Here is a 13,963-nt window from a genome sequence, read left to right as displayed (position 1 = left end):
TTGTAGGTAGGGCCGCACTTGGTCAGTGCTTAGAACCTTGAGCAAATGTTGTAATGCCCCCTTTATACTCTTCACATCTTATTTAGGACTTTAACCTCCAGGTGCAGATAGAGACCATATAGTCATCCTGTTACTTGAGTTTAAACCACACTGGTTAACGCTAAGCACAGCTAGTTTAGGCTAGGGGGGCAGTGGCTCCTGTAATCCCAGCACATTGGGAGGCCAAGGTGTGAGGATCACTTGAGGCTAGGAGTTTGAAATGAGCTTGGCCAACATGGTGAAACCCGTCTCTACTAAAAATACAAAAATTAGCCAGGCGTGGTGGCATATGTTTGTAATCTCAGCTACTCAGGAAGCTGAGGCGGGATAATTGCTTGAACCAGGGATGTGGAATTTGCAGTGAGCCAAGATTGCTCCACTGCACTCCAGACTGGGCAACAGAGCAAGACTCTGTCAAAATAAATAAATAAATAAATAAATAAAATAAAAATAAAGCTAAGCACACCTACTTCAGAAGGTAAAAGAGCCAAGCTACAGAGGCCATCCCTGCAATAGATAGACCGATCACAAAACTTCGATGCCATAAATTTGTTGGGTCCTTTAGAACTATTGGAGGATAGTGGGGACATTTGCTTGCCTTTCAGGGTCTCATTCTTCCAAAGGAACCCAACTGCATTTTGATGTTGTTCTCTGATTTGAAAACTTAGAAATCCATCTTATCTGTAAGGTCTCCAAATGTCCTCTGGGCCTCAAGCCAACTCAAATTTCACAAGCAGAGTAAATGATGTGAGATTTTAGCTCTCTTCGTTGGAAATCCTGTAAGCAATTGTGGCTTCTTTCATTTGGTTGGTACACAGCAATGAAAATGTTTTATTGGGATGATTTTAGCTCGTGGCTGGGAGTGTACTAAGGACAGATGTGGAGAAGTCAGAAATGAAGAAAATGCCTGCCACTGCTCGGAGGACTGCTTGGCCAGGGGAGACTGCTGTACCAATTACCAAGTGGTTTGCAAAGGTACGTGTTTCTTTAAATTGACCTGAGCTTTAAAAGAATTAAAACTGGAGGTGCTCCAGGAGATCCTGGATGTTAGGACAAGACGAGCCTGGATATGAGTTTGGGAGGAAGGTGAATTGTGCTTTTTAATTCTCATGTGTCTTCATTAGCTTTGCTACTCTGCATTTCACTGATCTGAAGTAACAAGGATAGAAACCAGAATTTCTGTTTATTCAGTTTATTAAGGGAATGGATGTACTACAGGAAAACCATGTTGGGGGAAAGGGAGGCAGGTTAGGGCAGTAGGAGTTGGGGGAAGGAAGAGAGGACATACTCTCATATAGCTTCACCTCCCTCCACTGCTTGCTCTGAAAAGTAAATCCAAGTTGCTACTCTCGAGGCAAGGGGCCAGGAGTTTTTTTATATATTGGATGAAAGCTGTTCACCAAGGCACTGGCAACTGCCCAGGGATGGGGTACTTCCAGTAAAGGGGACTAGGGGATCGGCATTTCCTGTTATACCCTAAAGCCATACATGCATGAGTGTTGGCTTTGTCTGGTTGATTGTCGGTTATGATGCTTTTATTCTAATAATTAACAATAGTCAGTGGACTACAAAAAATATCAAAGATGCAGTTACTCTCTTTAAAGGGTTTAAGTTGACATGCTTCCCACTTACAGAAGTTCATGGGAAGATCCAAGAATCTTTATCTATAGTTTGTAAGTCACTTTTAAAATTTCGAATTCAAGCCCTTTTCATTATCTTTGATGTGGAACATTTAAGAAGTTCTATTGAGAGATTTCAGGAAAGAAGTCAAGTCAGTTCTGAAATATGTAAGGTGTTTAGTTGTGCCAAGAGGGTGTTATATTAAATTCGAAGAATTTCCCCATACCCAAACAATTATTGTATTGTTAATTTGCCCTACCCAAACAATTATGCTTTTATTTTCAAGCATTGAATTGGTTGAGAATTTATTTCCCTTTCCTTTTTAATTTTCATGTGCAGCAAGTGTACCAGGAAGCCACAAAGAATATTAAAAATAATTTTTTTTTTTAAAAAAGAAGCCCTAGGTGTCATTAATCATTGAAGCATTAAGCATTGGTTTTTACTGGTTTAAAATTCTAGTTTCAGTACTTTTTTGAGGCCCATGTGTGTGCTCTGGGTTACTACATGTGTAGTAAATCATCTTTATATTAAGGAAGCATAGTAGTTACTTACCCCATTGTCTAGTAGTTAAAGTCTTATTGACCAGGGATTTCCAGTGCTCTTTCCATGGGAGCAGTTTCTCCAATGTGTTGGTTACAAATTTTACTTCTGTTCAGGACGTATAACTTTTGTTTGTCTTAAAATACTTTAAGGCAAATTCTTTTTGATAATTTTTATTTTCTTCAAAGGAAAGCTTATTTTTTATCGGAGTCCTTTTCTGTTCTCTATTCTTGATAGTGGTAACTCAGGAAAGACAGGTTTATGCTCTTAGATCTTGGTGGAAGATAAAAGTGAAATTTAGTGGTGTTTTTCTTTCTAAATTCAAGGGCTATATGCAGATTTATTGGCAAATAATCTTTCTATTGTAATCTTCCATTTATTATCTCCGTAGATTCTAAGGCTTTTTTATTTAGTCTCTAAAGGGAAGTTTTGCCATGCTTTCTATGGCTTTGAGATCTTCAGTGGTGGAGAAAAGAATGTTCCATCTAATGACCAAACAGTTTATTTCTGGAAGGATACAAACATGAAATTTTTTTCACTGACGCCACTGGTTTTTTGAATCTACAAACCATTTAGACTCGGAAGGCTCAAATAAACACCACACCACTTGCGGTTATTAAATCTTAGCTTTCCCATCATGTATGGGAAAGCCAAACCAGACACTAGATTTTACTTAAGAATTTCTGTTTTGGTGATATCCCATAAAGAAAGTATCAAACAGGACACATCCTGGAATTGCGAGCTTCAAGGCATGGCACTTGTAATTAGATTCAACAATACATTTACGTGCTTTTCATTATAGGAGAGTCCCACTGGGTTGATGATGACTGCGAAGAAATAAAGGCTCCAGAATGCCCGGCAGGGTAAGTGTATTTTGTGAATATTTTGAAGTTTATGTAGTAGCTGATAAACTCTCACAGGAAACGAAAAGAGAAGTGTTTAGAAACAATGTGAAACTGAAATCATCTTATACAGGCAAACTTATGAGTACTTAGGAGTAATTATCAGTCAAAAGGTTGAAGATAACATCTTGAAATTGGGATAGATTTTTTTCCCCAGTTTTCTCCAATCACCTCTGCACATACTGGGGTCTGAACATCCCCTATATTCCACCTCAGCTGAAGATTTTACAAAGTGCATCTGAATATCACCTTAGAAGGATACATTTGTGGCTATGACTTTTTTCAGTATTTTTTTCTGGAGTTCTTATTTTGACGATTTTGGGGGGAGTGGAGAGTGAAAGAGGAAGACTAGGCCAGGCGCGGTGGCTCAAGCCTGTAATCCCAGCACTTTGGGAGGCCGAGGCGGGTGGATCACGAGGTCAAGAGATCGAGACCATCCTGGTCAACATGGTGAAACCCCGTCTCTACTAAAAATACAAAAAACTAGCTGGGCATGGTGGCGCATGCCTGTAATCCCAGCTACTCAGGAGGCTGAGGCAGGAGAATTGCCTGAACCCAGGAGGTGGAGGTTGCAGTGAGCTGAGATCGGGCCATTGCACTCCAGCCTGGGCAACAAGAGTGAAACTCCGTCTCAAAAAAAAAAAAAAGAGGAAGACTAGAGAACTTTTAAGACTATGTCATCCAATAAGTAATCCATTGATTACTTATTGATTACACATCTGTAATCCCAGCACTTTGGGAGGTTGAAATCAGCGAATCACTTGAGGTCAGGAGTTTGAGACCAGCCTGGCTAACATGGCAACACCCCGTCTCTATTAAAAAAAAAATACAAAAAATTAGCCAGGCATGCTGGAGCATACCTGTAATTCCAGCTACTCGGGAGGCTGAGGCATGAGAATTGCTTGAACCTAGGAGGTGGAGGTTGCAGTGAGCTGAGATTGTACCACTGCACTCCAGCCTGGGTGAAAAAGTGAGACCCTCATCTCAAAAAAAAAAAAAAAAAAAAAAGTCATTCAAGACAGTGCAATACCCGTCTTCCAAATGGGAATCTTTATAGCACCAGTGACCGAAAAGAGAATTAAATATGAGTGATGTTGAAAAAGGCAACAGGATTTTTGTTCAGAAGTGTGCTCAGTTCCACACTGTTGGAAAGGGAGGCAAGCTCAAGACGGGGTCAAATGTCAATGGTCTTTTGGGGCAGAAGACAGATCAAGCCATTGGATTCTCTTACACAGAAGCCCATCAGAACAAAGGCACCAGCTGGGGAGAGGAGACACTCATGGATTATTTGGAGAATCCCAAAAAGCACATTCCTGGAACAAAAATAATCTTCGCAGACATGAAGAACAAGGCAGAAAGGGCAGGCTTGATAGCTCATTTCAAAAAAGTTACCAATGAGTAATTACTGGTCACTGTGTTATTTGTTACAAAACAGAAATGTTTTATGACTTTTAAATTTGTACCATAACTTAATAGATTTCATACATAAGAATTCAGATCGTGAATGACTGACAGAATATTTTTGTTGGGCAGTCCCAATTTAACCACGACTGGCTTGTAGGTAAATGAATATGTTTGGTTTTTTGAGGGTTTTGTTGTTGTTGTTTTTGAGATGGAGTCTCGCTCTTGTTGCCTGGGCTGGAGTGCAATGGCACGATCTTGGCTTACTGCAACATCCGTCTTCCTGGTTCAAGTGATTCTCTTGCCTCAGCCTCCCAAGTAGCCACCATGCCCAGCTAATTTTTGTATTTTTAATAGAGATGGGGTTTCAACATGTTGGCCAGGCTGGTCTTGAATTCCTGAACTCAAGAGATCCTCCCACTTCAGTCCCCCAAAGTGTTATGGTTACAGACATGAGCCACTGCGCTCTGCCAGCAAGAGTCCTTTTAAGTGACTATATAAGATACTAATGATTATAGTGAACACTTGCAGAGTATTGTTCTAAGTACTTTATATGTGACTCATTTAAAATGTCTTATTTCTTACATGGCTTCAAATAAACTCAAGCCTATATGCTCAGTTAGCTTCAAACGATTAGAAATAACTTTGCACATATTTCGGTATGCTCAACTCTGGTTGAACAATTATATCTTTAAAATATAATACAAAGCTGTTTTTAAAATTAGATCCTGATCTGGATAGATTGGTAGTCCAGCCCATTATTGTTATACTTTTTAGAGATCGTCAATAATGTAAATTATTTTTGAAATTATTTTGTATTAAAACATAAAGCAATTGTTTTTAATAAGTGCTTAGATCTGTGTTATTAATTTCATGTTCAGTTGCTCATTAATGCATTTGAGAAATATTTATTGGAGCCCTATTATGGGTCTATAAAACAGAAAAGTGAATAAGACACAAACTACTTTGAAACTAGTGAGGAAGATAAACATTAACAGATCCTTATGATGTGAAGTAAAATGAGCCACATAGGAAGGATGAAAGATATGAATTAGTGTCTTGAAGGAATTCAGAAGTGTGAGCAATGGACAATTTAGAAGAGGAAACTGTGAACTGAGTTTTAAGGAACGAATAGGAGCTTTCCAGGTGGCAAATGGGAAAACACGTCATGTTTCTTTACAATGTGAATAACCTGTTTGCAAAGTGAAAGCCAGCAATGGAGGAAGTACATTAACGGAAATCTGAAGCCTCTTCTCAGGCCATTTTTGTGACCTTGTTCTTTAATGCTGGACTTCACGTATTGCTCTGTTGCCCAGGCCTGAGTGCAGTGGCACGATCTTGACTCATTGCAGCCCCATCCTCCCAGGTTCCATCGATTCTCCCGCTTTCACCTCCTGTGTAGCTGGGATTACAGGCATGTGCCACCACGCCCATCTAATTTTTGTGTTTTTAGTAGAGACAAGGTTTCACCATGTTGGCCAGGCTGGTCTCAAACTCCTGACCTCAGGTGATCTGCCCGCCTCGGCCTCCCAAAGTGCTGGGATTACAGGCATGAGCCACCGTGCCTGGTCGAAGTTTCTTCTTGGAAATTATTGCTCCCATTATTGAGAATCACTAGGTGCAATGGCAACTCTGTGGCAATAACGTTTCTAAAAGCTTGATGTGTTACTGTTTAAGGTTTGTTCGCCCTCCATTAATCATCTTCTCTGTGGATGGTTTCCGCGCATCATACATGAAGAAAGGCAGCAAGGTCATGCCTAACATTGAAAAACTAAGTAAGTAATTTCCATACTCTGTGTTCTCATCTGTAATCCAGGATCTCCAAAGTAACTAGTGGGCTGTGGGCTTTGAGCTCTCTGGGCACGTAGTTTCAAATGTATTTTATTACTTGAAATACAAAAGTGAAGGCAACAGGTATCTGAGTGTTTATAAAATGGATTTTCTATAAGCAGTTCCGTTGGTTCTCTTGTTCTGATATTTGCAATTCTCTTTCCAGGGTCTTGCGGCACACATTCTCCCTACATGAGACCGGTGTACCCGACTAAAACCTTTCCTAACTTATACACTTTGGCCACTGTAAGTATTTTTTCAAATGATATATATTCAATGGGCTGATTTCATCCTGGAATGACTTTTAAAAGGGAGACTTTACTTTTAAAATGTGTTCCTTAGTGTTCAAAGAAAATCTCTCTGTTTTCCATCTTATCTGGGTCACTTGTTCACAGCAAATGCCTTTTACAACTTTGTGGGTGATTGAACTTCATTCTAACTTTAAAGCCGAAAACTTTTTTCAGGTGCAGTTCTGTTTGAACACATACATTAAAGTTCTCTCAAATACCAAAGGGTCTATTGTTTATTTTCTGAATTTGCAAATAAAAATGATGACTTCAGGGCTATATTTTAATTTTCAGGTACTTCAAATTCTACCACTCTTTCTTCTTTAAAACATAATTTATTTCTTTTTTTAAAAATAGTTTTGGGGAGGAATAGAATTTAGAAAGAAGGAAAAGTGTATTTAGAAATAAAAGCTTCTTTGGAGGCACATGTATAAATTTCAAACTGAAGGTTAATTTATCGTAATGAAAATTATTGTCATCTTATTAAATTACAGCAGTAAAAAAAAACAATATTAAATTTCTTATATCAAGTTTCTCAGATGGCTTATAATTCATCCCATAGGTATTATTTATGTTTGCTCAGATTGATACACAGTGAAGGTTATATATGTCTTATATAATTTTGGAAATTAAGTATTGCTATAAAACCTTCTGTGCTAAGAAAATTTATACTAGAACTTACATATGTGGATTATCATATTATTATTTTAACAATAAATTTGCTTTTACAAAAAGGGGCTATATCCAGAATCACATGGAATTGTTGGCAATTCAATGTATGATCCTGTATTTGATGCCACTTTTCATCTGCGGGGGCGAGAGAAATTTAATCATAGATGGTGGGGAGGCCAACCGGTAAGTTTGCATTTATTGTGTGTGTGCGTTTGTGTGTGCCCATGTTTTGAAACATTTCATCCCCAAATTTGTTAGATGTGGAAAAACATGCATATAATTTCTTCATACATGGAAATGTTTCTGTCTTTGGATACTTTTAATATGCATATAAACATGAAATATGTGTGTATATGCATCATATATGTATATATGTATCTGGATATAAGTATATATATCATATATTTATATATGCATATATACATATGTACACATGTAATATACATGTATGTATACATATGTGTATGTGTCTCTGCGTATATATGTATATATGTATGTGTGTGAGGCTATGATTAAACAGTGTAAGATGATGAGTGTCTTCCCGAGGATTATGGTGGTGACAATCATGATGAGGTGAATTTCGGAACCATTTTGAACAATAAATAGATCTCATTGATTTCCCAGATTTAGGGGTATAATAAAAAAGAGAAGTGTATGACTATGACTTCCCCAATATTTTAGCCCTCATGTAATAATAATGGAAACAGGGAAACTTGCTGGAAAAAAGGGAGCTCACTGAAATACATAGCAAATTCATGAATTATTTTATTTAATCTATTTTTTAAAAATCATGAAAGTTAAATATAAAAAGCAGAATCCTACCTCGATACTGAAATAGCAAATTAATACTTTGAAAAGAAGTCACCCTGTTTACTTCAGATCAAATGACTGGGCAGAAAATAAAAAGGGTTGTAGGTGGCTTTCTACCTGATGTTTTTCCTGTGACCATGTGTATGATTAGGCAACTTGCTTTGGTCAGACATGAGCAAAGCAGCATAAAGCCACAGCTGTTGAATGTGCAGAGCTGGGCTGAAGTGCACAAGCTTCTGGCCAGAAGGATCAGAATCATCTAGGAACATGTCTCAGGGCACACAGGCAATCAGAAACATGTAGAAGAAGGATGGCAAGTGGTTCCATCTCATGCCAATTCTGACTGGAGACAGTGGCTTCCTGGAGCACTAGTTAGGGAGGAGAACTGGGAGAACTTTGTGCACTCAACCGTGGCATGACTGGTGGGCAGTGTCTGCACATATCCATGTATCCACCATGCCTCAATGATCTTGTACCTGTAAATGTTTGCTGCAATTTATGGACAAAATAAGAACTATAAATAGACATTTTTCTTAACGCATCTCGCTTTAAGAAAAGGTTATTTGTGATCAAAATATTTCTATTGCATAACAGGTAAATCAATATGCAAGGATAAATATGAGCTTTTTATTGTAAAAAAATAAACGTTGGAAGACTCGTACATCTGCAGAAAATTTCTTTATAGTATATGTTCTGATTCTGCTGTCTTTATTCAGGCTGGACTCCCAGAAGTCCGCAGTGGCCTGGGTTGTGATCATAGTGAAATTTGTTGACAGGGTGGATTTTTCAAAGTTTATGATAGGGGAATATTTTATGAGTAAACAAAATGATTGCAATTAGAGCTCCATTAAGCTTTACTAGTTGGTCTTTTATATTAATTTGATCATGGAAGCAAACTTACCTGAAGAATCTTAAAGGATTAGAGATAAATAGTAATTTTATCAAATTGGATCACCTTACACCAAGTGTTGACATTAGGTTCCCTCTGGGTTAGGATGACTCAGAAGACGAGGCCACATATTCATTAACTTCTGTAAAAGAAGAGCAAGGGAAATGCTGTTAACCTGCTCCATGAAGTGAAGTCTCTGTTTCAACTCTGTTTACCTGTTTCCTCACTCACTCTTAAAGTTGACGCATTTGACCAAGTTTAGTTCTCTCCTCATGCTGACCAAGATTTGTGGTGAAACTGACTTGTGTTTCTGTCATCTTGGACAAGATGGCCACCATAAGAATTCCCAGGAGTGGCCGAGTGTGGTGGCTCACGCCTGTAATTGCAGCACTTTGGGAGTTCATGGTGGGTGGATTACAAGGTCAGGAGTTCCAGACCAGCATGGCCAACATAGTGAAACCCCATCTCTACTAAAAATACAAAGAATTAGCTGGGTGTGGTGGCAGGCGCCTGTAATCCTAGCTACTCGGGAGGCTGAGGAAGGAGAATCGCTTGCACCTGGGAGGCAGAGGTTGCAGTGAGCTGAGATCGTGCCATCATACTCCAGCCTAGGTGACAGTGCGAGACTGTCTCAAAAAAAAAAAAAAAAATTCCAGGAGCATAGTAACTACAATTTAAAAACACATTTTATTGAAATTCGGCATACTGAAAAAACACAGAGACAGAAAGTATTTTTCTATTCTATTATGCAGTAGGGTGTTCTATTATACAGTAGGGTGACTAGAGCAAATAACAATGGATTGTATTTAAGATAGAAGATTTTGAATGTTGTCACCAAAAGAAATGACAAATGTTTAAAGTGATGGATATGGTAATTACCCTGATTTGATCATTATACAATGTACACATGCATTGAAACATCACACTGTATCCCATAAATATGCACAATTATTATATGTCAGTTATATATAAAAAGCAATTAATTAAAAATAAACTTTAGTCAAAATATACGAATATAAGAAACTAACAGTACTATAAGAAAAAAATTAATGAATATTCTGCAAGCATTTATGTCATCCTCTCAGAGGCTTCTACATTTTAAAGTCACCAGTGAAAAAATATTTATAAAAGTCTTATAAATTGTTATACATTTATAAGAGAAAATATTTATACACATCTTAAACTGGCAGTTAAAATAAACTCAATTTATTTTTACCGAGGGACTAAACCATGCGCAGCATTTAGCTAATGGCATAGAGGTCAGATGACATGGTGAACAAGAGCTACTTCTTGTGCTAGCATAAAACCTAGTAGATGGGATAAGGCATTTGTACAATGGCCATTTGAAAATTTGAATCTCACCAGGTGTCTTCCAAAAATAATTTAATGTAATCTTTTATAATTTAATTCTCTCTCTTTTTTTTTTAAGGCTTGATAAGAGTTAAGCAAAATCTAGTCTGCTTTTAATTTGCTAATCCTCAGCACAAACTACTAGCAGCAGTCATTTGCTGTAGGACCCTACTTTCTCATAATAGTTTAATGGAGTTCCTTAAATGGGTTGGTTTCTTTGGAAATTCTCTCTGCTATGGTCCTGCAATTTCTAGTAGAGAGATAATTCCATGGGGTTGTTCCCTGTTCTGTTTAAACCTAGATTCTCAGCAATGGGAGGAATGAATGGGATTTCTAGGGGTTGACTAAATGTGGAGATTTGAGAAACAAGTCTAATACCCCATTATGATCCAAGTCCTCTGAAGTCAGCATTTCTGGAGTAAGGTGTTTCTAAGAGGAGCAAATTATTATTTTTTAATTATTATTATTATTATTATTTTTAATGAGACAAGGTCTCACTCTGTTTCCTAGGCTGGAGTGCAGTAGCATGATCTTGGCTCACTGCAGTCTCAGTCTCCTAGGCTCAAGCAATCCTCCCACCTCAGCCTCCTGAGTAGCTGGGACTATAGGCGCACAGCACCTCGCCAGGCTAATTTCTGTATTTTTTGTAGAGACAGTGTTTCAACTTGTTGCCCAGGATTGCTTCCAACTTCTGAGCTCAAGCTCTGCCTCAGCCCCTAAAGTTTGGGGATTATAGGTGTGATCCCAACTACAATTGTTAAGCAGATGCATTCTTAACACTTAAGTTGCTTGATGTAGAATTGCTCTCTGCCAGTGTCAGTGATACAATGAGTTGGTACAGAAACCATTTTAGTGAATGGCTGCAGTGTAAAATTGCAAGAAATGCGTGTTTAAGACAGAGACAGCAAGGAGAAGAAGAATGACACAGAATAGGGGTGACTTTCCAGGCCAAAAGGGATTGACTAGATGGAAAGTACGAGTCATTGCTAACCTCTTTTTGCCTGTTTTATTATCCTAATAAACAATATTTCTTTTCAGGAACATTTAACCTCTTCTTTATTCTGTTGTTTCTTTTCCATATACTCCTGTAGACCTGCAGTTTTTTTCTCTTTGTACTGTGTCCTAATGTACCTAGCTAGGGTAAGGTCTGCTCACCTGGCACCTTTGCTTAGGAGCCTCTTATTGATCTTCCAAATTTCATCTGAAGTGTCTGTCCCCAGGAGGCCTTCCTTTCCTCAGCATTTCCAGCTCTGGCTAAGGGAAAGCTCTCCTTTGGGCTTTTATATCTTTTCCATCATAAATTTGGCCACTTATTTTTATTTTTATTTTTTTGAGGCAGAGTTTTGCTCTGTTGACCAGGGTGGAGGGCAGTGGCGCAGTCTTGGCTCACAGCAACCTCTGCCTCCCAGGCTCAAGCGATTCTCGAATCTCAGCCTCCCAAGTAGCTGGGATTACAGGCACCTGCCTCCATGCCCAGCTTAATTTTTTTTTTTGTATTTTTATTAGAGATGGGGTTCACTAGGTTAGCCAGGCTGGTCTCAAACTCTTGATCTCAACTGATCCACCTGCCTTGGCCTCCCAAAGTGCTGGGATTACAGATGTCAGATACCATGCCCGGCCTGACCACCTCCTTTTGAAGTTGGTTGTTCACACATCTGCTTCACACTGTGAATCCCATGCAGGTAGGGACTTGGTTTACTTCTGTTTTGAAGACCCAATCCAGAGCCTAGCTCTGCTATTGTGTTTTGCATGGACCTGTTCTTTGCTTCCTTCGGGGACATGTTTTGCCCGTGCTTCCTCTAGGGTAGAGGGCCGTAGGACAACACTCTATCTCAGCCTTGACAGCTCCAGGCCACATGCCAGCAGCTTCCTCACTCACCTCCTTCTGGCCCTAATCACATGAAAAGCAGCTGCATATGGCCCCAGTCTATTCTGCTGCTTTCCCCCAAGCCTCACATCCTTAACTTGCTCTGATCCTCATCAACTGATCTGCTGAAGCAAGTGCCCACCCATCCCCTGGTCTCCTCGAACTCTGTTTATCCTAGCCCAATGCTTTTGAATGCAAAGGAATGACTTCCCTTCAAAGAACTGCTAGAAAGACTACACTAGTAGTTTATGTTTTTTGAAAAAATGTTTTTGGCTCATATATTTCTTTTTCAAAACTTCTTCTTTTCACCCAAAGCTACATGCTGAATTTGAGAAAGTGTTGAGTTTCATATTTAACCCACTTGGTTCCTGTGGGGGAAGCCTTTCTGATTCCTAATAAATAACATATCACAAGATTCAATATCATTCCCATTTGTCCCCTTTTCACAAAGCAGCATCTAGGACACAAATGTTAAAAGCTGGGCCTCCAGATAAAGGAAAGCAATGGAATCTGTGGATTAAAGGAAGAAAGCTCAAACCTAGGGTTTACTTAAGTTTATTTTTTTTAGTTGTTTTCTTTCTTTTTTTTTTTTTTTATTTTGAGACAGAGTCTCGCTCTATTGTCTAGGTTGGAGTGCAATGGTGCAGTCTCAGCTCACTGCAACCTCCACCTCCTGGGTTTAAGCGATTTTCCTGCCTCAGCCTCCTGAGTAGGTGGGATTACAGGTGCCTGCCACCACATCTGGCTGATTATTGTATTTTTAGTAGAGACGGGGTTTTTGTTGGCCAGGCTGGTCTCGAACTCGTGAGCTCAGGTGATTTCTCTGCCTTGGCCCTCCAATGTGTTGGGATTACAGGTGTGAGCTACGGTGCCCGGCCTGATTTTTCTTTTTTAAATCACCCTCTGAAGAAATTTATATTGCATTCAAATTCAGAGAAATTTTAACACTTACATTAACAAAGAACTGGCAAGCTTCTCTCTCTCTCTTTTATAAACTTGTAGGTTTGTACATACTATTCTTCTTCTGGACCAATATTTTAGTGACTTTTTTTCCCCTTGGGAATTTCTAGATTTACTTCTGAGGCCTGAAATATAGACATATGACCTGCAAAGGGATGTTTAAAGCAGCTCCTGATATAACTTATAAGAACTTTATGTTCAGTCTGGCACCATTTGCTGAACCTTGACCCATCTGCTTCTATATTGCTAGGATTCTTTTGTTTCAGGTTTTTGAATGTGCTTTTCATTTTAAGTATTTTATCTTTTTTGTTCAGTTTTTGTACTTTTCTGATCATGCTCTCAATTTTCTTTTTGAAAATGTGGTCAACTTGACTTTTACCAAGAAACAGGCAGAATTTTTCTGCTTTTTGATTTTTTTTTAGAAGAAATACAAATTTTACCTTTAATTTGTCTCCATAGTTTATACGGTATCCTTCTAAGACATAATGCTTTTTAAAATTGATTAATTGTTTTTTCTGATTACAAATAAGCTAATTGTCACTGTAAAACTGTTGGAAAGTGCAGAAAAATAGAAAGAACAAACTTTGCCATCTTAATAATTTTAACATACTCTGTCATTTTCATGCTGCATGCTCCTTCCTTTTGAAACTGTGAAGACCTCTTCCAGTGATCTTTTTTTTTTTTTGAGACGGAGTTTCTCTCTTGTTACCCAGGCTGGAGTGCAATGGCGCGATCTCGGCTCACCGCAACCTCCGCCTCCTGGGTTCAGGCAATTCTCCTGCCTCAGCCTCCTGAG

General features: G+C 38.7%; 1 protein-coding gene across 3 annotated transcripts in view; it reads left to right on the top strand.

Annotated features, from left to right (window-relative positions):
• The window catches only part of ENPP2 (ectonucleotide pyrophosphatase/phosphodiesterase 2), a 119,497-nt gene that overhangs the window by 50,972 nt on the left and 54,562 nt on the right, over positions 1 to 13,963 (top strand). For all 3 annotated transcript variants that reach the window (XM_017530698.1, XM_017530697.1, XM_037739313.1), the window contains exons 4-8: positions 889 to 1,014; positions 3,002 to 3,062; positions 6,180 to 6,277; positions 6,499 to 6,578; positions 7,355 to 7,474. In XM_017530698.1, the coding sequence (XP_017386187.1) occupies positions 889 to 1,014; positions 3,002 to 3,062; positions 6,180 to 6,277; positions 6,499 to 6,578; positions 7,355 to 7,474 (485 nt within the window). The remainder of the gene's footprint in view (positions 1 to 888; positions 1,015 to 3,001; positions 3,063 to 6,179; positions 6,278 to 6,498; positions 6,579 to 7,354; positions 7,475 to 13,963) is intronic.

The sequence above is a fragment of the Cebus imitator genome, unplaced genomic scaffold (assembly GCF_001604975.1).
Source record: "Cebus imitator isolate Cc_AM_T3 unplaced genomic scaffold, Cebus_imitator-1.0 Scaffold68, whole genome shotgun sequence".
NCBI classification, from domain to species: domain Eukaryota; kingdom Metazoa; phylum Chordata; class Mammalia; order Primates; family Cebidae; genus Cebus; species Cebus imitator.
This window is presented reverse-complemented; position numbering and strand designations above follow the sequence as displayed.